The following is a 25,805-nucleotide window of genomic DNA, read 5'->3' on the forward strand; positions in this document are numbered from 1 at the left end:
ACAGTTTGATAGCATTTAATAATAAAAATAAAAATCACAGTATGAATTTGTCTGTAACTAGACACTTTAGAGAGACAAAACAGACAACTGAGACTTAAGACAAATGACAGTATATTAAGAAAATGTAATAAAAACATATGGAACAATATACAAATAGTCTTGAGAGATACATTCAGAACTGCATATTTGTTGTTTCACAATGTCGAAAACCAGAAGATTTTCTTCAGAGCTTGAATATAACTCAAATGTGAAGTAAATTAGTTTCTAGTGTCAGACCACAGAAAAAAAAAATGAAGCTCTTGCAAAACTTGTGAAGTTTTAAATAAGTCTTTAAATTAAATATACAGACTGTCAGTTGCAACTTTTATAATTCCTGGTCGCTCTTGCACCAGATGTCTTAACTTGGAGTAACATTACATGAATAACATAAAGTCAACCTGAGTCTGTAATTAAGCAGCATTTGAGATGGTCTATTCCAGGGCATTATCTCAGCTCAGTGAGATATTTATGTGGTAATTTACAATGTTCAGCAGTTGTAAAAAGTTTTCACCCTTTTGGATTAGAAGTATATTTTAAAAAAGAAAGTCTCAAGTTAAAAACTAAAAAAAAGTTCTTATATGGTAAAATTCTGTACAGAAATGTTAAGCACCACTTATGACTGGATTTTTGTCTTGATGGTAATTGATAATCTTAAGTTTTGGTGGTCACTATCGGTAATGTCAGGTTTGAAGGTAAGAAGTCGTTGAAGGTAAGAAGTCGTTGGTTTTGATGATGAGAAGTTGTTGGTTTGGAAGGTGAAGGGTTGTTGGGGGTGGTGGTCAGAAGTCCTTGGGGTTGGTGGTGGGTTCAGTCTGAGTATTGAAGGCTTTCATCAGTCAGCTCCACCTCTGAAAGGCAAAAGGAAACAAGGTCAGTCCTGCTGTGACATTTAACATTAAACTGTCTCAGGGGCTTGATTTCTAAAAGACAAGGCTCAAAGCTGCCCCAGCTCCATCTGCTCCCTCAGGACAGGATCCAACTGCACCCCAGTTCTAGGCTAAGGCTGCAGAACTGTACAGAGCCTTAGGACAGAGCCACCTGCTTTAACAGCAAGTGCTGGACCTTGGCTGAATCAAATGCAATTGAAGCTTTGCCTAGAAAGCATCATTGTTTTAGTAACAATCTTGTGGTCAGGCTGACCAAATTGTAGCCACAAAGGCAGAGCCTTCACAAACTTGCTGGAGAGAACATGTAGGAATGTAGGAAAGAGCTGCTTCAAAGCTGCTCCTTCCCGGACCCTCCTGTATAAACTTTTCTGAAAAAACAATTTATCACTAGCTGTTTTCATCCTTATTAATTTATTGAAAATAACAGGAGTTGGGTGAAAAGGCACAACCTCACAATTCCTCAGTGGTTCCTCACCTGTCCCTACCTTGAGACATTCAGCACTCTAAAAACACAGCCAAAGTGGCCTCTCTTGAAAGCAGCTTCCATCCAACAGGGAATACTACTTGAGACCCACTTTAAAAAAAACCAACTGACATTGCAGAAGATGGAGCTAATTAACATCATGGACTTGAGGAAATACCAGAATTCTCAAGACTTAAACGGCTTTTCCAGCCCTGGTTTCCCCCTGGTGTTGTTCAGCAATGAACAAACAGCTCCTTCTCCTTCCCTGCATGGCCCAGCAGCCTCAGTGCCCTGCCCTGAGCAAGGAGATGCAGAACATGGAATTCCTCACTAAACCTGCTTTGGAAAACCCGAGTTTGCCACCTGCTGGCCACAGAATCACCAAGGCCAAACCACTACTGAGGACGAGCATTTTATTTTGTTTAGTTCCTGATCTGTCAGCTAGAACAGACCCTTTTAGTGCAATAAGGGTTATTTTGGACATGAGCATCATAAAAGAAGTCTCCTTTTACAACATTAGGATTTGAAAGACCTCAATTCAGTTCCTAATTTTTTCTCATTAAAGAATAATGGGTGAACAATTAGCTTTCCCTCCATGCTATCTTTAGAACTTTTGGTCATCTGAGTCTTAAAATATAATCAGTTTTCCACAAATGTGCTTCTCCTTTGCCTTGAGCAAACTTTTCAGTGCAAGAATTCAGCGCACTAATTGTGGCAATTTGCCTAAGTGTGGAAACCCCATGAAAGGGATTTTAATTTTCCAGAATTTCAAGATTAAACTTCTCCTTTTTTTTTTTTTTTTTTTTGTTTTGTGTGGTATATTGACAGTTGCAGCACGACTAGAAATGAACAGGACTGTCACTGACCAATAAGCCAATTCTTAAACCGTGAGTAGGTATAAAATGTAGAGAATTTAACAATGAAACTTGCTTTTGGATAGTGAGCTGTCCTCTTCAGGGATTACTTTACTTGTATTAAGTAAGTTTACTTATAAACTAAGTCGTTTACTCTTATTTACTTATAAAGTAAGTGTAAAATAGGGGATTGTTTTGGTTTTCTATTAAACTAGATCAGTAACTGGAGCTAGTTTATGTCAGATAACAGGCATTTAATAAGGTTTTATTTTTATAATAAACACTTCTGTTCAGCAAAAATTTCATGGGAAATGTTGTCAAGTTTGATTTTAGATGTTGAATTTGTTGCAGTGTGCAATCATCTTCATTGCATAATTTTAGAGCTAATTAACTTAAACCAATTAATTTATCTACTGCGAGCCCAAGTTGAGATTATGATGAGCAACAGCTGAGAGCTCAGTGTAAATTTAGTCAGGCACATAAATTCATAATTTGGGTTTTTTTTGTAAGAAGCACCAGACAGACTTTTTCAAATATCAAAAATTTGGATAGAGCTGTTTCCTCAGCCCACTTCTATGTATTATTAAGCCTATACTAACAGAAAAACCCAACTGAATAAAACAATAGCAGGAATTTAACACTCTCCAGGTGTTAAACTGTCAAGTGTCCTCTGGAGGTTTGACAGCTGTGCTTAGGGGAAGGCAGAACTACACCTGGACCAACAATATTTAGTATTATCACCAACTCCTGTTATTCTGAGTGAGCAACCAGCACTGTTTGTAGTATTTTATTTAAATCATGGAATGGTTTGGATTGGAAGGGATCTTAAAGATCTTCAATTTCCAATCCCCTGCCACAGTACTGTTTGGAAGCTGTGATAAAAGCCAGGGATTTGATCACCCAAGCATTTAAAGATGGTTCTGAACAGCCAGGAGTCCTGCCAACATCCCAGGGCCTTACCTCTGACATACTCAGTGGATGCCATGGAGCTGTATTTCTTGCTGTCACCTGCACCAGAAGGCTTCTCTTCCTTGTAGGGTTGTTTACTGCCCTGGTTTCTGTATTGCTCACATAAATGGTCATCTGGAGGACGGGATTCTTCCTTCTTCTCCCATGTTTTCTTCTGGAAACGAGAATCTAAATATTCCAATAAGTCTTTCAGTTTCCTGTCGTGCTTCTTCTTTTTCTTCTTTTTCTTATGTTTGCGATTGTCATTGTCAAAGTGGAGCACAGAGCAATCCAAATCATAAAGTCTGAAGGAAACATGCAAGTTAAAAATAGAAAAACAGATGTGGCACTTGATGTACATATGAAATGTTATTTATTTACCACAGGTGATGACTTGCAGAGTGTCTGCTACTTTGTGGTACTTTCTGCATGTCTAAGTTTATTTAGATGCAGCAATCTTAAGCCCTCAGAATGAAGGACAAGAGGTCGTGGTTTGTACACAAATTGTTAACAGGCATATGGGGAATTAAAAAAAATAAAAATTAAAATTGGAACCTAATCAAGAATGGTGTGCAGATGTTATTTTGTCTACATTGTCCAGCTCTAGTGTTCTAACACAATTCAGCAACATCTTTCCTATCTTCTTTTGGCCAACCTAATAACATGATCCCGTCACATTATGACAGATAAGTTACTTAGAAATAATGAAAAAAAGGCAGACATGAGAAATACCCAGAAAATAATTAGGAAAAAATTGCTGATTATGCTGGAATCCTTGCTTACTTGTAATCCTTCTCTCGATGTTTATCTTTGGACTTCTTTTTCTTCTTGACCTTCTTATACTTTTTGATTCTTTGGTCATCTGTCTTCCGGCATTTCTTTTCTATGTCACTTCCACTTTCTTCTTGGTGGGAGTATTTTCTTTTGCCATTTCTTAGTTTTTCATTTTCCCGGGAAGAGTCCTCAAAACTGGAGTGAGCTGACACTGGTGGCAGCGCGTGCCTTTCACGGGAGTATTTTTCCGAGTGCTGCTGAGGTACTGAACAGTGGTGGAAGTTTGCTCTGTGGCTGCTGAAGTGATGCACATCCTCCTCTCGGGAGAGTGTGCTGTGAGCCCATCTGCTTTTGCAATGATAATCCTTGTGTGACCTGCTGTAAGCTTGGCTCAATTTGTCATAGTCTTTATCGCAATGAGAGGACCTCCTCTCCCTACCATCCCTTGTTCCATGGGAGGAATAATAATCATTGTAGTACCTGCATTTTTCCCATCTCCGTGGTTCATCTTGATAGTATCTTTCTCTAATCCAAGGTCTGTCTCCTTTGGAATAATAATACCTATTCCTGTCTGCATCTGTCCTTTCTCTGCTTCGGGATCTGTAACGAGAGTATTTTCCTGAGCTCCTGCCATTGCTGGGACTGTTTCTTTCATTGTGGGAGGATCTGTACTTGCTCTCACTGCAATACTCCTGCTTGTGACGGCTTTGCTTGTTTGTTTCCATGCTGTGAGAGCTCCGCCTCCTGTGGGAATGATCATCTGGTTTGTTTCTGGTTTGCCTCTCCTTCTCCTCAGTGTCCGAGTTCTCTCTCTTCCTCCGGTAGTGCTCTTTGTCAGTTCTTTTAGAGTCATGGATTTTTTTCTTATTTTTTTTCATATGTTTATCATCATCTTCACATATTTTATTACTCAGTCCTTCATCTGCTCTAGAAAATTGACTTTCCAATACTTTATCCAGCTTTGTAATAGAAGAGTCATTAACGGGTGGTACCTCTACATAGTTATTAGAAATGTCCTTTGTATCTTGGCATTTATCTGTAATATCTAGAGAAGCAAGTTTTTTAGAACTACATTCAATGTCAGGCTTTATAGAGGAAATTTGCCCTAATTTCTCTTTGCTCTCAGGAGATCCTTTGATGTACAAAGGATTTTCTTTTGAAATGAGTTCAGGTTCTTTTGATCTTCTTAGTTTGTCTTTATCTCTGATGTCTTCAGACTCACACTGCCCAAGGAATTCACCTTCAGTATCCAAGGATTTTTTCCTAACCTTGTGCTGACCATTAATATTGAGATGTGCATTATCAGCTTTTGTTATAATACTTTCAGCAACTTCTTTGGTAAAAATGGTTTCAGAATCTGATTGAGTAAAAAGTTTCTCAACCTCACAGCTAAAATTGGAAGGAACCTTCCTGGATTCTTCATAGGCAAACAGTGCTTCCATCACTACAGTATCCGTAACTCCATCATTGTCAGAAGACTTCTGAGGTCCAGAGACACTGCACAAAAATAAAAACATATTTTTAACTTGAATAAGTCCATCTAAAAGATGTTAGGAGTAAAATCTCCTAAAAAAAAAAAAAAGTAGCTAATGCAAAACTCTGAAAGACATTGACTTTAGAAAACCATTCTTACATCTCCCTCAGCTCCCATGGAAAGTTTTCCTCTCTCAGTTCTGCAGGTCTTGCCTTAGAAAACCCATCTCCAACACATCCAACTCCTTCCACTTGCAGCTCTGACTCTCATCAATAGCCAGAACAGCCAGAACAACTGTATTTGCTCTTTCCCCAGTTAGAAAAAAGGTAAACACACAGATTTCCCATTCTCCCAAGTAGGAGAGCAGATTGTGGCAATTTACATTCACTCATCCTAAGATGCAATAATAGGAAAGAGGAATAGAAAAGGTATTCCAGACAATGGAAGAAAAATGCAAAAACATCCTGCGAAAGTTTTACAGGAGGCATCTGCCTGTATTTAGTATCAGAATACTGTGTGCCCAGTGCTGATGTTTGCAATACCAGATGTACAGTGTGGAATTCTCTGTACTGATGTAAATCTCTCAAGTATTACTTAAGATGGGTAAAATAGTAATAAACTTGTATGAAATCTTGTTTTAATCAGTGTAGTTTAATCATTTTACCTCTTTTCCTCTGACAAGCTGCTCAACTGGCTGTATGTAAGAGATTCTAAGATACCTTGAGGATCTGGTGACAAAGCTTTAGGCATCTACAATTAAAACACAGAAGTTAACAAAGAGAAAGAAGAAGCTATTTTTAGTAGAAAACTACTGCTGACAAACTTTCAACATTAGATATTACAGAAGATCATGGAGATACCTGCACACTCCCACTTGACACGTCATCCCCCTCCTCCCAAAAATGTATTTTATGAAAATTATGAAGTATTATCTCCCCAAAGTTCTCGTATGCTGACATATGTCATATGTTAGCTCAGCTCTGCAAATTCAGTGGGATAGTAGCCCAAAGGGTTAGAATGAAATCTGTGCTGTGTTTTCTTGGTATTCCACATTGTAGTGCCCAGGAATATTGCATATATCATAGGTGAGAAAGTGCAGATGAACAAATGTAACTCACCGCTTCAAGCACTCCATTCGCTTTAGAGAAGAAAATCTCAGAAGGTTTAACGGGTTGGACTTGGCAAGTGGAATCATCAAGTTTCAGTCCATTTTCTTTATATTCATTATCTAAACTAATAGCACCATTTAGGGAATCAATTTTTGGCAGCTCATGCTGGGATCTCTCTTCAGCATTCTGACAGGACGAATGAGAATTATGCAATGTACGGACCACCTTCCCAATCAGAATCCCATTGGAAGATATGACATTGCAATGCCTTTTGAACAAGGCCTTCGACTCCTCGGCTTTTCCTGAAGGCTCTGCACCGTAAGGGACCATGTTATCAGAACACAGCTTGGGGTTTCCATTCACTGCTGGCTCAACAAAGATTTCATCAGGAACCTCCTGCTTGGAGACATTAGTAGCAACTGACACTGTGGAGAGGTTTGAGGTAGGCTCTGCTGCAGAAGAGTTTGTAATTGTGGCTGAAGGAAGGGGCTTCAGATCCTCCTCCTCCACAGCGCTGCTCGGACACTCCGCCTGCGGCACCGCCTGCCGGGTGGGCAGCTTGTTGTGAATACTGATGGTGATCTTCTGGGTTTTGGAAGGGTCTGTCATTGAAGGCCTGGAAATGGCCCAGTTTTGAACACAAGCTGTTGGTGGAGCTGAAGACGGCCTTTTTACAGCAACACCAACAGTACTGGGATCCTCTTTTAAGGGTCCATTTCCATTTAAACGATTTGAACTCTGGATTTGAAGAGATCGTAAGATGGACATGTTCAATCACACAGCACAGGAAGTTTTACAACATTAAATTCTCATACTAAAGAGTTCTACAGATTGCCTCGATAGCTAAGAATAAACCTCACCTCCCTCCCACCTCACCTCCTGTCCACGTTGGACATGCACGTCCAACAGGTGTGTGTAAATCCTGCCTTAGGTATCAAATGAGTATCAGTTTGACACCCACCCAAAGAACTCAACATTGAATAATGCTATTAAAAAAATATTTATTTTCCTCCCTGACAGCACTGCAATATTTCTGCTAGTATTCAGGAACACACCAATTTGTAGTCTATCACTGTCTTAACTAAAGTAACACCAATAGGGATGGGGCAGATATTTACTTTTTAAATTAAAATTACTTAGGCATTAATAGACTACATTTTAAATTTAAATTATTTAGGCATTAATAGACGACTTAAATTGTCTCAAGAGCACAGCTCTCAAGCTTTAGAAAGCTGAGCTGGAAGGGTAAAGTAACAGTGGCATGGCTGCACAATTAAAGATTAGCCACTGTTTGAGTAACTCTGGCTTTAGCACAAGGGCTGTGAAGAAACCTGCAGTGTGGAAGGGAAAATAAAACTTAAAAAACCCCACCCTCCACCAAAACCCGGTGCTATTATCCCCCTCCAATTACCTTAATCATGTGAGGAGGAAGCCGTGGTCCCATGAACGCAGGCTGCTTGCTGTTGGCCCCGCGCTGGCCCAGGAAGGAGCGGGGGTAGGAGGGCGCGGGCAGGTAGAACGCTCGCTCCCCCAGCGTCAGGTCGTAGCGCCTGGGGACAGAGGGGCACCTCAGCTCAGAGCTCTTCCCTCAGCCTGTTCCTGGACTAAACCCATCCCATAATCTCAGCAACAGTGAATACGACATGCAAGAGACATCTGGAAGATTAAGGCAGGACTACAAACTGAAGATAATGGTCTTCCTACAAGGACTGTCCTTTCCAGAGCAGTGATTCCACCTCACCCATCTATGGCCATGATTTCTCCTCTTTCCTAAACTGGCCAGCTACAGTGAGCAGATAGAAAGCATTTCCCAAGTGCAGAAATTTAAAGTCAAGCAATGAAAAGTAATAAATGACACAGGGAATTTCCACTTAGAAGTATACAAATATAAATACTTTCCTAGAATGAAAAGAAAAAGACTTCAAAACAAGAAAACTATTAGCAATTTGACAATAAAAATGTTCTGAGCACATCTGGTGTTATTACCTGATATAAAAAAGTACATAAGCTTGCTGATTGAGAACTGTTTTGATATCAGAAAGCTCTACTGAGGCATCATTCATTCGGTACCAAAGTCCATTACCAGCCTGCAAACAAAGACAGAATATCTTCAGATGAATTGCATGTGTTCCAAAGGATATCACAGACAGAACACTGCAGAACAAAGCATACCAAAACAAAGCAAACAAAGCACATGATGCAATGTTTTCCCCTAAAACCAGTGGTTACCAATAACATTTTAATTTCTTTGCCAGCACAAATTTTATCCTGTTAGAAGTTGAGCTGAGCTCTACCTTTATGAAGCAGAGATAGTGTCCAGCATTACAGTTGAAGCCACTATGTACAAGAACTGCATACAAAGCATAGATGAGGGGTTCTCCAATGGATTGGGACATATATGCTCGAAGATCCAAATATTCAGGGTATTTTACATCCTAAACAAAGACAAAGAAGATTAAAAAGTTATCCTGAAATATTTAATGGAATAGCCTGAAAAAGACATAGGCTAGGACTACATGAATATATTTTTCAATTAACTTGAAAATGCCTGTTCTGGGAAACAACATTTAATAACTTAAGCTGCAGGGAGCTATTTTCCACAGAATTAGCTCTTTAAGGGGAAAGTATGTTCTTATGGTCACACAGGAACTCTGTAAGTATTAAAAAAAAAGTAACAGCCACAGTTGCTAAGTTGTTATATCAACTTCTCTTACACTATAGCTACTGCCGGAAATGTGAACAACTTTAAAATGAGTATTCATCTTTGGGAAATGCCCATTCCAAGAAGATAAAGCAGCATTCCAGCTGCAAACATACCTTGTTGATCTTTCCACCTGTAAAATTTGCAAATCTTTTCAGTGATATTGTGAGAACATTGGAAGAGCGATGTATCGTGTATCTCTTTGATGCTGGAACCATCTTTTTACACCTTTAAAACAAGCACAGACATGTTTTTAACATTATATTCTTTTCTCACTCAGAAGTGAAACAAGTTTTCATTTCTCACATGTGCTTATGCTATTTGAATGATATTTTGCTTGTATAATGTGTTCGATCTTTTCTTAAATCCACAAACTGCATTTCAGCTTTGTTAATAGAGTGAATGTAGCAGGATATAAGAGACAGCTCCACAGAAGAAGGATTTAGGACCTTATCTCTTGAAAGCCAAATAAATGCCTGATGATGTATCTTTCTAATGTCAAAAAGGTAAGGCAGTAAAAAACGTAAAGATGTCACTGGAAGGAAACAGCCATTCAGCAAGAGGCAGACAATTTTGAGTTTTCTTGTACTGAGGTTGCCTGGAAAGACTGAAACCCTCTGAAGTCCTTCAAAATTGTCAATTTTTTTTTGTTTCGCTGCACACTCAAAGGAGGTACAGACTAAGTCCTGAAATGCAACCATCAGCACAAAGACTGAAACGTGTCACTTCACATTGTCAAGAAAAGTACTGCTCAGTAACAAACAGAAAGGATTTAACAGTCTCTTTTAAAACTGATGTCAAAATACAAAGTACAGGATTCCAAACTGATAGAGAAAGCCAATGAACAAAATAAGAGAGCCACCCAGAATAAGGAAAAAAAAAAAAGAAGTGGTTTATAAAATTCTGAAACTTGTATTTAGAGATAAAGGTTTCAGGCAGTAGTAATCCTTATTAGAAAAAATAATGGTAGAAAACAAAAAAGAAACTGAAAACTAATATAACAGTTTGCCAGCAATGGAAATGACACTGTACATACCCCAAACCTTTCTTTTCAAACTCACAAAAAGACTAAACTTCTGGGTTTGTGTGTGACTAAGCTGGTGTTGCCTCCCACCCCAGATCCTTGTCCATATCCCTGTGCTCCAGCTCACCACTTATCAGACATGCCTTTTAACCTCTGGCCACGAGTATTTAGTGTGCAACTTCACACTCAGCAAGGCTGACAAGGCCCAGCCAGACAGCATTAGGAAGAAAAGTCCAATGTGAGCAATAAAATTCTTATAATGTATTTCCAAATATTCAAACAGAAATATAAAAATTTAGGAACAAGTGCCTTATTTCCCAAGCTTTGAATGATTTCATGATACTAGTTATGTAAACAAAACTGAATGAAACAGCAAGCCATCTCTGTCTTATTGCTAAACAAAGTCAAGAGATAATTCATCCTTCAAGTCATGCACTGCATTGAACATGTCTCCTGGATTAAGGTGTAATTAATAACAATCTTACTTGCTACACTTATAGCTATTTTCACCATCCAGCTGTTCCGGTTTCACAAATTGTTCTAGAGCTCTGGTGACAGATGTAACTGCCTGCATGAGTAGAAAGAAAGTAGAACACTAAGTCACAAGAACTGAAAATTTCAAGCACTTACAAGCACTTTACTAGAGAACCTTACTAGTTTATACTTAAGTGGCCTACTGTGAACCAGCAAACACTGTGAAGGAGGAGACAGAAACAGAGTTCTGAGTATTTACCTCATTTCAAAATGATCCCACTTCAAAACAAATAAATTTTGCAGTGCCAGACAGTATCTGTGGTACGGCTTGGCATCAATAATGAGAACAATCAAACCCATCAGTCTAACAATAGATGTATATTGAAGTAGAATAATTCAGAGAAGTATGATTATATCATTGTTTGTGTAGCCAAAATTATTATTTTTCCAGCTTAAATCCAATCCAAACATGGAGAGCATTTCCATGGCTTCCACAGAACAACACAGTCCAATCCACCACCATCCACTACCAAGCTGTTTGCTTGAACAAGATCAGTTTCTAAGCAAAATGACTTTATATTACACAGCTCTACAAGTCTTTACACATCTCAGCCCAGGCTCACACACATTCTTACCTTTATATCCAAAGTAACGTCGAGAAATGGCTCGTACGTATCCGACACTGCTTTGCAGTTCAAGCACTTTACTGGAATCAAAATACAAATGCTTAACACCACTTGAATGAGACTAACTGCATGATTTTAAATTATTAATACACATTACTTTAGTCAAACTACAAACTCCTTTGCTACAGACAGACAAAAAGACACAGATCAGTTTGAAAGAGAGTAAATTTTTAAAAAAAGTACCTCGAGATCTTAGATATCCTCCAAATATTTGATAAATAAGTGTGGTGGCTTGAGAAGATCTGTCTAATCTGGAAATAAATTAGAGTCAGACCTCAGAAGACTGAAAGCACACAGTTAATTTCTCAATTTTTGGTTTTATGAAAACCAAAGACACAGATTTTAATTCATGAGAGTAAATAAAATAGTGAGAGGGGCTAGGAAAGATTTAAATTTATTTATTTTATGCTTACTTGGTGCTTCCATTCAAGCAAGCTTTCTGTAAAGCATCAACAGTGAAGCATAAGAATTCATGTGCATCCTCTTGACTGCCAAAATGGAAATGTTTTCCTATTCCTAATAAATAAGAAGGTTATAATAAATTTATTTCTTATAGAATGAAAGAAAACATACATTTCTAAAATACCTCTTCTTTAAAGTAGCACAATTATTTACATGCATCAAATAACTCCCTGTAAAATTAAACCCAAAAAGCCTATATCAAACTACTTACTTTTAAGGCCATTGATAACAGATGTAGGTTTGATAGCATTATTAGAGCAACACAGGACCTGGTTGATGTGACTTTCCATTGTGCACATCATACAGAATCCTTCTACATGACCTGGTGAAAGAAGAAAGCATCCCATTCTAGTCAAACACACATTGCTAAAAGGAAAACTCACCCTAAAACAATAATAATCTAAGTTGTGGGGGCAATGTCCACTCTCTGTGGTACATTCCCTTCTCCTAAGGTGTCAATATCCCAACAGTTTTGTGGCATTTTACTATGGAGAATTGTACAGAATAAAACTCCTTAAATCACAGACCAGGCTGCTCAAAACCCCATCCACCCTGGCCTGGAATATTCCCACTGGAAGGTGTCCCTGCCCATAATAAAACTAAATAATTTTGAAGGTTCCTTCCAATGACTCCATGATTCTTAACTGAAATAATTTTTATATATGGGAATAAAACACAATCAAACTTCTAGAAATACATATTGAGATATCAGACTAGAAAGCATAGGGCTGCCTTAGGAAATAACTCTACATTTATGGATATAAAAAGAAACTCCCCTAGGCTTAATAAAGTCAAGTGTAAAAACAAAATTCAAAGAACACAAATTACAGGCTTTAAAAAATACAAACTTAATTATTTAGAATAAAATCAGCCTTAATACAGTCCCCCCCAAATTTCTATTTGAGTCTATAAAAGGTTAGCTTGTTGTGCTTTTTAGAATGTTTGGGTTTTTTAATGGGTCAACATTGAACATGTAATTTCTCACAGTATTAGTGCACTGCAGTATCTCAGCTGTGAGAACTAAGAATCTTCAATGCCAACATCCTAAATTTTATCACCTTTCTATCAGCAGGAAACCCAAATGCCAAATGTTCATCAAATACCTCACTTTACAATGCACTTCATTATTCATATGAAGCAAGAAATGATCTTTTCTTTAAGTTTTATCATGGCACATTAAATTAACAAATTCACTTTATATGACTCCTATAATTCTGAGCTTCCTGTTAGCAAAATCATAGAACCACTTAGGCTGGAAATGACCTTGAAGATCTCATTCCAAAACTGCTTCTACAGGCAAAATAGGACAACTAAGAATTTTCTTCATAGAACCCCATTTTTCTTTCACCTCTGGAGCTGTCCAACAGATTTACAGTGTCAGAAAATACTCACATGACTTGGTGTGCTCAAGTGAAAGCATGTAATTGGCAAGAGGAGGCGTGTAGGTCAAACACTGGAGAGTAGAATTAAGGAAACAAGTGTTGCCGAGGTTCTGCAGTCCAACTCCAACACTTTGTGTTTGTTGCCAGTCCATACAGATTTTCTCAGGTGGAAAAAGAATTCTTTGTGGTGGAGCAATCCCATCATTAACAACTGCAAGAAATTTGTGTTTCAAAAAGAGTTGTCCTGGGTTTTTTTTTTAGGAGGGTATTTAAAAAGTAGGATTCTGCAGGAACAGCCTGAAGTACCAGCTCTACTCCAAAACAGCAACACATGATGCTCAGCTTTAACACTGCCACGTGAATTTGCTAGTCAACACTCTCTCTTGGACAACAGTTTATTCATCTGTTGTAATTCTTCTAATAAAAGACACTAACTAACATTCTGATTTTAATACCCAATTTCTTTATCTCTACATCCTTTAATCTCTTAATTAAATTATTGGTTTTTCCCTTATCATAACTTAAACCACAACCTTACACTTGTGGTTATGCAGTAAGAAAAATCAGACAAACAAGTAAGCAGCACAAAAAGTAACCCCACAGATATCAGATCTCTTCCTGGGCAGTGTTATTATTCACAGACTTGTGAATAATGGAAGCCATGAATAGACATGGTAAAATGTACTTTTCTCTCCAGAGCAGAAGAGACCTAGGTACATCCATGCATTATGAAAAGCTCCCCTCATTTGATTTTACATAAATAAAAAATACTTTACAAATCAACTGTAAATGTTTATCAATAGATAAACCCAAATTCTGCAACACCTCTCCCTGCAGCTGCCTTAGGGGATGCACAAAATTGAAGTCTGTGGCTGAACCCTTGATTTGCTGTAGTCCCATTTTATAGCAATGCAACAACTAAAATCTGCTTCTACTTTGGTTTTGTTTTTAACAAAAAGGAGGGAGGACAGAAGACACTTACCTAGATCTCTTTGGGCAAAAGGCTTTGACTTTTGAGATGATCTACAATAAATATGCCCCCCAGGACCTTTGTCCACAGAGACTTTGTTTGGATCTTCTGTAGGAGGTACCCGGCCCAAACTTGCAGTGCGAGACGTCATTTTTTTAGTACGGGGTTTCATAGATTTGTCAGACCGTCTTGAGGAAGATTTTTTAGACTTTGAAGATTTTGGCTTGTTAACTATGGTCATTGTTCATATCTGTAACAAGGCAAAAGTTCTGTTTGGTATAAGAACGTCCAAAATATTCCAGAAAGGAAAGACCAAGAGAAATCCTGCCCCTTAGCCTCAAAGAACCTGAAGAACTAAACAGCTAAGAATGAATACAAACAAGGGAACAAAACTCCAAAACACACCAAAAAAATTCCACCCAACGCCCAACTGAATGCACAAAGTAGATTTTTTCCCTCTAAACTGCATCCATATTTTTTTAACTTCTGCTGAGTCAATGACGGATGGCATTTCTTACACTTTCATGGGATTTTAACCACTATAGTTACCAAGATCTTTTTCTTAAAAGAAGCTGTGAGCAGTGGCACAATCAAGTGCTGGCCTGTTGAGATCCAGGAGGAATTGTCTGGCCAACATCTTTCTGCTCCTGGGAACCACACACCCCTGATGACATAGAGCATGGGAAACAGCTCTGAGAAATCTTGGGAAAGAAGAGCTAGAAAACACTTGCAAATTTATTTCCACCTGGGTTTCTTCTGCCTTTCCAAGAAATATTTGTTTGGATACAATTTTGGCAGCATTCCTTGTGGTATTTTGTACCCATCATTTACAATGCTTACTTATAAACCAAGAAGTTGAATTCAAAAGCATCTTTTTCAGTTCTACTTATGTACAGTTGTTCTGCCAGGGAAAAACAAAGGAGGAATGTAAACTATAAAAAGAAAATGATGACCGCAACAGAAAGCAAAACAAATCCTAATCCTCAGCCTTCAAGAATAAGGGCAATAACTGATACTCAGTCATTTATAAAATGCTGATTACGTTTCAAGATGGTACCTCTTTAAATACATGTAATGTTGTGTGCATAGTAAGTTGCTGAATAATTACATTATCAATTATCAACTCCTATATGTAAATTTTTACTGCTATCGTACTCTATCATGTAGGGCCTGTTCAAGTTTAGGGAAACTATAAACTTAACTGAGGGTTTAAAGTATAACTTGCTTTGTAACACTAAAATAACCGAGAGAACAAAGCATAAAGCAGTTTCAGATTCATGGCACAACCTGATTGCTAATGATGAAACTTCCAGTAGATTAAACAAAGCAAAGGAAATTGCAGAACTTCTAGTCCCACAAAAGACAAATCCTGTGTGGAACCTTTAATTAGATTTTTTTCCCCTCTAAATTTTCAATTTAAAATCTACTCTGTACACACTTTCCATTTTAGAGATGATAATACATAAAAATGGAAAATTCACTTATGTTACTGAAAAATGAGGACATCCTTCTCCATTTCAAAGATTAAGATAACAATTTTTGGGCTTAGTGATTTTCAGGTAAGATCCAGACTCCAAATTGCAGATACTGGTGACATCTCTTTTTCCTGATGGAAAGGGAAGGGGTTTCAACAACATAATGAACTTATTTGCAGGACAAAAACCAGAATCAAGACTGCAGTGAAAAGCAAACAGAAGAATATGATCACAAAAAAGCTTTGGCCTGACCAATGAGGGAAGCCTCACATATTTTTAAATTTATTTTTGACAACTGAGTAGCACTGATTGGTGCTGCTAATTTAGTTTTGACAACTGATTACCAGATATCAAACACTAGACACCTGCAAATATCAACGGATGTCAAGAATAACTCAGATCCACCACTTTTTCAAAATCTGTCAATATAATTAATTTGGATATAACATCTTTTGATGAAGTAGCACAAACATTACACAGATATTTTCCCACAGTTCACTGTGAATACAGGTTCTGCTCCTGTACCACTGCTGAACATAAATTCACACTGCCATGTGTATCGAGCTCTTTTCCCCTCTGCTATTCCCATAACAGACTTCTCACAGTATGATACTGACGAGCCAAACAGCTCAAACAGTTGCTTTCCTCCCATTTGGAGTGATGCATCAGCGTTGTTTAGATTCTTTTTTCGCAGTCTCATCACAACACGCATCAGTTAATACTCGGATCTAAATATTTATGTTTGGTCTCCGCTTTGCATACAATAAATCACAGCTCAGGAGGGTTTTGTACAAGATCCCGTTCACGGAACCGCGTTCAGCCAGGGAGTATGTGTCTTTATCTCCGTACAAACCAAACACTTCCAGCAGTGAGTGTTAAAAAACAAGAGCGGCACACGGCAACACCGAGGCACAAACAAGAAGCAGGAGGAAACTTCTCCAGCAGAAGCCCAGGCAGCGTCACCTCGCTACACCACCGACCGCACGGCACACGCCGCCGGGAGCAAAAACAACCGGGGGCAGCGCGGAACACAAACACACGTCCCGCGCTGGTTTTACTTTCGTTACAAAATTAAAGGCAGCAGAGGAAAAAGTAATTAATGCTTTTACCCTGGCTGAGCAGGCGGCGGGGAGCGCTCGGCGCGGGGCAGCTCCGAGCTCCGTGTCCCGGGGCCGTTGGTTGTGGCGGGACCGAGCCCGGCGCCGCGAGCGCCCGCGAGCGCCTCGCTCCGGGCGGCCCCGAGCCCCGGAGCCCGCTCACAACCGAACCGCCCGCCCCGCCAGCGCCAAGCCCGCAGCACCGACCCGCTTTCCCTCGCTCTGCCCTTCTGAGGGGTCCCGCTACCCGAAAGCGTGCCGACACCGGCAGTAAAAGGCCGCTGGCAGGGGCAGGAACGGGCACCGCACGCAACATGTCCGCACTCAGCGCGGTAAGAGCCCAAACACACACAAAACAAAACCCACACCGACACGCAGGCGAAGGGGGCCGGGAACCGGCCCTGAAGGAGCTCCCGCCTCGCCCTTCTTCCTCTACCATTCACACCGCCCGGCCCCTCAGCCCCATGGCTCCCCGCCCGTGCCATGCCGCCTCCGCCGCCCGGCCCCCTGCTGACCTGTCCGGGCCCGCGTCCCATTCCGGCCCGGGGGCAGGACCCCGGCGGCGGCGCCCAACGGCGGCTCCGTGCCCATGGCAACGCGGGTGGGGGGGCGGCGAAGCGAGCGCGGAGCCCCCCGGGCACGGGGCGGAGGGGCCGCAGGAGCCGCCACCGCCGCGCCGAGCGGGAACAACGCGGGGCCAGGCGGGGCACAGCGCCGCTCCCGCGGCGGGACGCCGGGCCGGGGCGTCCCGGTCGCCCTCCCGCCTGCGCCGGGACGTGGGGGACCCACGCCGAGTCCCCCTCGCCGACAGCAGCAGGAGTAGAAGGAAGGAGATGCGGGCGCCGGCGGGACCCCGGCGCGTAACGGAGAGGGCGGGCGGGCAAGGAAGCACCGCCGCGCCGGGAGGGGGCCGGTCCCGCCGGCCCAGGGGGTGGCGGCGGCGGCGGGGCTGGGTCCCTCCGCCGCGTGCTGGGGACGGCGCCCCGCCCCGCCCGGGGGTCCCACCCCCTCCGGCTGCCCGCCAGCCAGGAGGGCAGCGGCCGAGCGCCCGGCCCGCGCCCCGGCGCGGTGGGCTGGGCTGGGCTGAGCCGGCTGCTCCCGCCGGTCGCTTTCCCTTCCCTTTCCCGGGCCGGCCCCTCCCCCCGGCCCATTGATTTCCAGGCGGGAGGCGCACGCGGTGCCGCCGGGCTGTGCCGGGGCTACCGCCGGGCCCGGCGCTCCCCCCCAGCCCCATTACCTGGCTCGGCCCCGCTTGACTCGGCGCTGCCGGGTCCCCCTCGCCGCAGCCCCCGCCTCAGCCCGGCCCGCTCCGCCTACTGTTACAGTCCGTCGGGGAACAATGACGTCCCTCCGCCGGCCTCTTGCATCCGGGGCCCGGCGCCGGCCGGGCAGGCGGGCGGGGGGAGGAGAGGAGGCGGCGGCGGCGGCGGGGGGAGCAGCGAGCGCCTCCGGGTCACACGGGGACCGGCACCGCCCCTGTGCCGCTGCCGGGAGCCGCTAGAGGGGGCTCGGCGACCCCCGGTCCGGGCGCGGGGCTCACGCGGGCTGCGGGCGGTGCCGGTCCCCGTGCAGAGGGGAGGGGAGGGGACGCTCCGCTCCCCACTGCAGACCTTCGGTACGAGCTCCTGCCCGCCCGTCCCCGCCTTTTGGGCCGAAGGTTCCCCTCTCGGGTTTATCCCTCCAGTTCATGTTTTATCTCTCGGCGCTCAAAGAGCGGCCATAAACGCTGGCCCGGCCCCCGGAGCCGCCCACGGCGGGCCGGGCGGGCCCCGCCGGCCGCAGCGGATGGGATCCTGGTGCCGGGCATGTGAGGGGCGGGAGGGCTGCGGCCATGCGGGCGCCGGTGCCCGCCATCGAGTTCCCTGAGGAGAGCCCGGAGCCGCATTTTGATGGTAAGCGGGACCGGCGGCAGCCCTGTGAGTGAGCGGGGAAATCGCCCCTTTCTCCCGGGTGGCAGGGAGGGAAGGAGGGTAGAACCGTCGCCTTCCTCTTCCCGTCCTTCCCCACCGCTCGGAGGTAGCGGCGGCCGCGGGGGTGATGCAAGAGCGGGCAGGCCCTCAGCAGCACCCTGCCCTGAGGCCGCCGTGCGAGCTCCCCCTGCCTCGGGCTGGGGCGCCTCGGCCTCCCCGGGTAGCTGCTTTCCGTGCACACTTAAAAAAATTAATTAGGTTCTTAATTGGCCTCTTAAAGCTACTCGCTCAGTGGCAGGTCGGGTGCTGCGTCTGTGAGCCGGGGTTGTGATGAAGCTGTGTGGCTGTACGTTGTTTTCATGTTTAGGTTAATGGGTGTGTACTGAGGCCAAAGTTCATTCGTCTGACTGTCCTCTTGCAGATTCGGATGTGCCGGCGGAGCTGCGAGTTGCAAACGGGTCGCAAAAATTTGTGAAGTTCACTTCAACCATCCAGAACCAGCTGCTGCTTGTGTCACTGCTGGAGCATCTCTGCCACATGTACACGCACAACCCCGTTCACTCCAGGGGTTTGTTCCGAAGTTAGTAAGAGGAGTTCATTCCTGTCTCTCAGACTGTCTTACTGCAATGTGTACCAGACCCTTCTGTGTAGAGTTACGGTGTAATACCAATACAAAGCTGTAGGCTTCATCCCACTGGGATAAGAATGATTCTGTGAAGAGGATGAATAACTTAAATCAACTAAATTGGCAATGACACCTTGTCTTATTTTTGAAAACAGTAACAGAATATTGCTGTAGATGTAAGGATCAGAGAGTCTGTTTCAGCTAGACCATGTGAGTTGCATCATGAGAAGGGCAGCAGGGTAAATTATATTACTGTTATATGTGATCTAAAAATGCTGGTAGAAGAGGAATTTAATAAAATATTTGTCAAGAAATAATTGCAGCAGAGTCTTTACTAAATATTTCAAAATTATATTCTGTGAAAATCTGAGTAAATACCTTTGCAAGTTCTTTATATTTCCATAAAGTCTCTTGATGTCATTCAGGGTATTCACATTTTTTTAAAATATCTTCTTGGCACATGACTTACCATGGGTATTTTGTTCATTTAGACGTATACTTAGTGCATTTATGAAAACACATCCAAGGGTTTTGTCCTTACTTTACATGACTATAGAAAATCTAATGTGCTTTTCATAATTAAATTTATGCCATTTATAACATCACAGCTGCAGCCATCTCCAGCATTTCTGAGGGTTTGTTTGCCACAGTTTTACTCCATATGAAAAGGTGAAGTGGTGGAAGGGAGTGACTTCATTCTCTATTATGAGTATGTGCACAAGTGTGTGGGTTTGGATGGAAATTAGAAAATCTTGACATTACCACTTTTGATTATAAATCCATCCTCGTAATTGTGAACCTGCTTTTAATTTTTCTTTTCACTGATCAAAATCAGTCCAAAAGGAAAATGTAAGTGAATGGGTGGATGTTTGTATAACTCATTTGCTGAGGTGAGGAGGCAGAGGAGATGCAGTGACCCTGGAAGGCATGGCAAATAATTGTATTTTGTGAAGGGATTCCCATTGAGCAGCTCTAGTTTAGATTGAATTGCTAAGAGTATGGGAGCAGCATTAGAGGGCTTGTTCAGTTTTTCAGTCACATTATCCTTCAAATAAGATTTCTTGTTTAAAAACTTTATGTGGTCTTATTGGATGGCTTTGTTTAATATTTTTCTGACCTTTCTCTGTTCCTTTGTGCAGTTCTTCGTCAGACTTTCACAAGAACAGGGTTACTCTCCCCTTTTGTCTTTTGTGATGAATTTAGTACTATAAGATTGCAGCACAACAGAGCCATTACTGAACTGATGAAAGCAGCTAATCAACAAGTGCTTAAAGGGGTAAGCTTTGTTACATGTCTTTGGCAACCTCTGCAGTAAGGAGCTTTTGTTTAGGGATTCTTTTAATATTGGATTGGGTCTTTTTAATAATTATACAAAATAACTCCTTAGCTCTTTGGGATGGCATGCTCTGGTTCTATAGGTGCAAACCAGTTTTTGAAGCCATCAATATTTTGTACCTTATTAAACAGTAATAATTTAAAATGTTTATAAACAAAGGCAAGGTGTTGCTAACACTCTCCTATTTATATTAGTGGAGGGTGTAGTTTGTGTGCTTGTACTTCAGGCTGAGTCAGACTGTTTGCTTATCTTGCTGCTTGAGCTAAGCTAGTTAATTTTGTTTTAAGCACATTTTAGAGCCTCATTTTATCCTGTTTGCCAGCAGAACTCTAAAAGGGCAGTAATCTCTCCAGCAGAGAGATGTTTACAGATTACCAGTGGGATAATAATACTTTGATTTGTTGAAGCTCTCTGCAGCATGTGAATAGCTGTCAGAACCTCATTTTCTTCCAAGGAGGTTGCAGTTTCTATTTTGATGAAGCAGTCCATGCCACTGGCACAACAGACCTGTTATTCTTTTTATATGTCATGTTTTTATGTTGGATTTTGTTGTTTCATAGGAACTTGATAACGGAGAGTCTCTTGCAATTGGGTATGTATTCAAAGCATGTAGAAACACTAAATTAACTCTTTCCCCAAAGTTCTGTGCTCCACTCTGAATTTAATTAATACTACATTTAATGTTTTCACTCCGAAACAGAAAAAATGGCAAAGGTTTCTCCAAATTCTCAAAATGATGTGGTGATAATTTGTTCTTCAGTACAACTCTTGCAGTCAGTGCCACTGTTTAGGAAAACAAGATTTATCAGGCATCAATGTAAGAGAAATAATCTGAACACTTCTGTTGAAACAGAGTATGGATTTGTAGCACATATGCATGCTCTTCAGTCTGCTGGTTTTCAGTATTTACTGAAACTCAGGCTGGTTCAGTATGGTAATGTTAAAGTACCTTTTTCTTCTTTTCACAACATGGATAATATTTTTAGCATGTGTACAACTGTGTCTTACAAGTAAGTTGTAATTTAGTTTAATGCAGCCTAACTTTTCTTGATTAGGGAAAAGGAGGTTCTCTTTGAAGCACAGACTTCACGATACTTGAATGAATTTGAAGAGGTTGCAAGGCTGGGAAGTGGAGGATATGGCAAAGTATACAAGGTATTCTTTACCTCCCATATAAAACTACTCTGTTTATATCTAGTTTTTTGTTGGAATTTGGAGTTACTTTATTAGCTGTACTGCCAAATGTTTTTTGAATAGAAGAGGTGCAAATCTCTACCTTAGAAGAAAGTTAGTGTTTTATTTCAAAAGCTGCTCAGTTGCAATTAGTTTTGTTTGTCAGAAGCAGGATATATCAGATGTTTTACTTTGTGTATTTTGACCCATTTAAAGTGAATGAAAACTCCTTATTTGACATGTGAATTATTGTGATATATTGACTCTATGCAGCATCAGAAGTGATTGGTCTGCAATTCCCAATGCTTTAGTTGTGGCTGCTGTTAAAAAATGAGCCTCATTATGAGCATAAACTGTCTAAGCCAATGTTGAATTGTGTTAAGTACTTGTAGTGTATGGCCAGCCCAAGGTTCCTCATGAGATATGTGCCATGTGGAAATGACAAATGTAGTCTCACACATTTATTGAGGACCTGTTGAGCAGTTATCAGGACCTATCAGTATCCCTGTATGACAGCAGGGGCCTAATCCCAGTTTCATTCCCTGATGCAAGTGATATTCCATAGGAGTGGGATGTAGTAATAAAATTTTAGAAAATAGTGGGTTCAAAAGGATGTAATTAATCTAAGTACATTAACATCTAATGTTCTCCTATTGCAATTGTTTTCAGGTCAGAAACAAGTTAGATGGTCAGTTCTATGCTATTAAAAAAATTAAAATTAAGAAGGCTACAAGAAGAGATTGCATGAAGGTATTCTTCTTCCTGTGTTTTGTCCCTGTTTTAACTCCTCTGTAGCTTATTCTGTTCTAGTTTATTAATGTAGCTAATATAAGTTTTTATGCATTCTGAATTTCCAAGGGTTTGAGTCTGTCAGTACCTAGTAGAAAAATGACACACACTGAAGTCCATTAAAAGAACTGTTTGATTACTTGAATTTGGTAATCTCGGCAATGAGGAAATTCAATTTGTTTTAAAGCTTTCATTTTTTTTCTGTTACTGTAACAATTTCATCTGTTCTTTCTCACTAAGAAACTTACTTTTTGTTACCTTTTTATGTTTACTAAGCACACAAAATAAAGGAGTGTCACACTGTGGGGTTTTTGGTCTTTTTAGGTGCTCCGAGAAGTCAAAGTGCTGGCTGGGCTGCAGCATCCCAATATTGTAGGCTATCACACTGCTTGGATGGAACAAGTTCAAACAGTACATCCAAAAGGAAAGTACAGCTCATTGTGTAATTCTTGCTTGCATCTTACAACCTCTGTACTGCTATTTTCAAGAGAGTATTACTTCTCTGATAAAATGACTATTTTTTCCCTCTTGTTAAAAGAACTAAGAGAAAGGGAAATTACAGGTGGTCACCAGGTCCTTCTGTGCATTCAATCCCTCCTTAGCAAATAATTTATCTGTTACTTAGTGATTAATTTGGAACTGTGGAAATATCAGCTTTACTTGTGGTAATATATGAGGAGGAATTTAAAGTTGTGTGAAGGTCAGTGAAATGCAGTGAAAACCTTTTAATGCAGCAGTGGTGAGTTGATGAGGAGAAGAATGAATGCTGAGGAATGAGCTGCCTCAGATACTGGGGGAAAAGTAATGTATAGGACAAAAAACCCACAGATTTCCAGCCAGCTATGTTTTGAAATCTCAGAGATGTAGCAAGACTAGAATAAGCTCCCAGTATGCTTCTCTTCGGATCTGGAAAAGAATCTAAAAAAAACTGAAAGAACCTGGAAATACATACTTTTAATGATAACCCCCCCACCAAAAACTCTTTATTTTGCTTTCCAAGTTAGACTTTTTAAATTTGATGAATTGTGTTTCATAGTCCTGTACTGACAAAGCAATTAGATTTTTTTGTGTATCAGCTGCTGTCTGTAACTGTTGAGAATTTATCTACTTTTGTGTAATTTTACACCTTCTTCTTGGTTTTTCTCTTCAGGTTCTTTGTTCTCAGCTCTTTGCACACTTTGTCCTTTGGTCCCTTTGTAACCCTACTCCATTGGTCCCTCTCTAGTCCTTTCCTGGAATGCCTTTAGCAATTAAATCTTTTGATCCTCTCTTAGTGGGAGGTTTGGTTATGCTCTGTATAACTTTATTGCTTTCCAAGTCACTGACTTGTTGCCCAGCCAGCCATAAGCACAAAAGAAAATGCAGAAGTGCATAGGAAGTTGACAGTAGAGTAAAACAGGCAAAGCTTTTTAACCAATGATCCAGAGAATCAAGGGAAGCAATTGTTTAGTGCTGGGGGTCCTTCATAAGTATTTAATGGTGGTAATGGAAATGCATAATGAAATCTATAGGTAGCTTCTGTGGTACTTGATGGTTTCCCCTTTTCTTACAAGATTGATGTTTTATATTTGCTTCTGTGTGCTGAGACAGCTTTTTCATATAAAAAAGCAATTATAATGACAATTATTTCCAAGATATCAAGTCTTCAACACAGCAGCAGTGTGATGTGAAGGGTGATGCCTTGTGGAGCTGCTTCTTTAACTGTGTGTTATTCTGTGCATTGGAAACCCTTACTTTGAGCAGGCTGACTTCTGAAAGTTGAAGTCTAAGTTGGTATCAATAAAAGCCCAGTACAGCCCTTTTATTGTCTCTGTACAGCATATATTTTTTTTTTATTTAAAGAAATTAGGGTTGCTTCTTAGTAGATTTAACAAGCCCCTTTTGCAGCAGCAGAAATAGAGGTAATCTAGAGCTATCTACAGGTAACAAAGTTAAATTAAGTGAGGTGCTCTAGGTTAAATGGTAATTTTTAGTAAATATGTGGATACATTCTTTGTTTTATGAAATACCATATTTATCTTTGCATCTAACAGGGAAAACAATAATGGAGTTGCAGCCACTAGTTCTGGAGCAAAAGAACAGCAAGTGAGTATTACCAATCTCAGTGCTAGCATATTCGACTTTACCTTCAGTTGTGTATCTGAGACATTGCTGTCTGGGGCAGCTGTCCAAATACCTGCTGGTAGAAAGTATTAAATCAGCTGGAGCCTGCACTGACAGTTATGTAATCCTGGAGTTTTATGTGAGGAAGCAGCTGAACTCTTACTTGGGAATGCTGTTTGCAATTGAGGAGAAAAATTCAGTATGATTTATCACAAATAGATGGTATGAAACTGTGTACTTAATTGGATTTCTCTGCCTTTGTTATTTTCAGTGATCAGTGTCACATCCAGAGTGTGGAAAGTGGTAGCTCAATTATCTTTGCTGACCTTACCTCACAAGAAAAGAAGTCCTGTGACAGTACCAGTCTTAAAAATGTGCATAGAGAATCAGTGCAGAATATGGATGTAAGGAATGACTTTACAAACAGCAATAGCAAAGAGAGTGTGAAACCAAGTAAAGGTGAATTATCCATAGAACTACAAGGAGGCTTTGTAAATAATGATAACAGTTTATCAACTGATGTGGACAATCATTCAACACGGGGACCTCATTCCAGTCTGGATCAAGGTGCTAGCACTGAAAGCGAGTCCTGCTCTGACAGCAAGTCCTGCTCTGAAGGATGCTCCAAAAATGAGGTGGCACTCTGTGGGGAGTTTGAGGTAAATACAGTTCTCTTTAAGTATCCTTACCTGCCGTCTGATTTTGTGATGTTTTTAAAATAGTTCAGTAGACAGTGAAAATGAATGATTTATAACAATAAATTTAGAAGAATGGAATTACTGCAACTAGAACCAAGAGTTCAGACAAATTTTCTTATGTGAGTAACATCATCACAAGGAAGCTGACCAGAGGAGCTGGCAAAGCTCAACATCTGTGAGGAACTTTCCATGTGTTAGGCCTCTTGAGTCCTTTCAAAGTACCTGCACGAATAAGAAGTGCTACTGCTGCATTAAACAGCCTCATCAAAATTAAAAATCTTTAGCTTTCACTAATGAAAGGTAAAGCAGCTATTAATGATGAAAGTGTTTTGGTATGTCATGTGGTGCCCCT

The 25,805-nt window shown here is 41.2% G+C and overlaps 2 protein-coding genes across 3 annotated transcripts in view; one reads left to right on the forward strand and one right to left on the reverse strand.

The window, feature by feature from the left end:
• Window positions 1-18,202, reverse strand: USP42 (ubiquitin specific peptidase 42). 2 transcript variants are annotated; one of them, XM_030229640.2, is made up of 17 exons: window positions 18,057-18,202; window positions 14,260-14,497; window positions 13,288-13,488; window positions 12,107-12,217; window positions 11,847-11,949; window positions 11,617-11,684; window positions 11,383-11,453; window positions 10,759-10,841; window positions 9,366-9,477; window positions 8,843-8,983; window positions 8,535-8,635; window positions 7,960-8,098; window positions 6,558-7,286; window positions 6,104-6,189; window positions 3,975-5,462; window positions 3,204-3,496; window positions 1-887 (listed from the first exon to the last, which is right to left on the reverse strand). In XM_030229640.2, the coding sequence occupies exons 2-17, from the start codon at window positions 14,486-14,488 to the stop codon at window positions 847-849; spliced, it is 3,996 nt and encodes a 1,331-aa protein (XP_030085500.1). In that variant the 5' UTR covers window positions 14,489-14,497; window positions 18,057-18,202; the 3' UTR covers window positions 1-846. The 2 variants fall into 2 exon arrangements, with proteins under 2 accessions (XP_030085500.1, XP_030085501.1); XM_030229641.2 differs by lacking the exon at window positions 18,057-18,202 and adding an exon at window positions 17,335-17,486.
• Window positions 18,085-25,805, forward strand: part of EIF2AK1 (eukaryotic translation initiation factor 2 alpha kinase 1) — a 13,316-nt gene continuing 5,595 nt past the window's right edge. Inside the window, 12 exon segments of the mRNA XM_050980324.1 lie at window positions 18,085-18,210; window positions 18,213-18,391; window positions 18,394-18,607; window positions 18,610-18,711; window positions 19,151-19,309; window positions 20,494-20,630; window positions 21,251-21,282; window positions 21,746-21,845; window positions 22,533-22,613; window positions 22,977-23,074; window positions 24,684-24,737; window positions 25,027-25,414. Coding sequence (XP_050836281.1) covers window positions 18,159-18,210; window positions 18,213-18,391; window positions 18,394-18,607; window positions 18,610-18,711; window positions 19,151-19,309; window positions 20,494-20,630; window positions 21,251-21,282; window positions 21,746-21,845; window positions 22,533-22,613; window positions 22,977-23,074; window positions 24,684-24,737; window positions 25,027-25,414 — 1,596 coding nt within the window. The 5' untranslated portion in view covers window positions 18,085-18,158.

This window comes from Serinus canaria, chromosome 14 (genome assembly GCF_022539315.1).
Source record: "Serinus canaria isolate serCan28SL12 chromosome 14, serCan2020, whole genome shotgun sequence".
NCBI classification, from domain to species: domain Eukaryota; kingdom Metazoa; phylum Chordata; class Aves; order Passeriformes; family Fringillidae; genus Serinus; species Serinus canaria.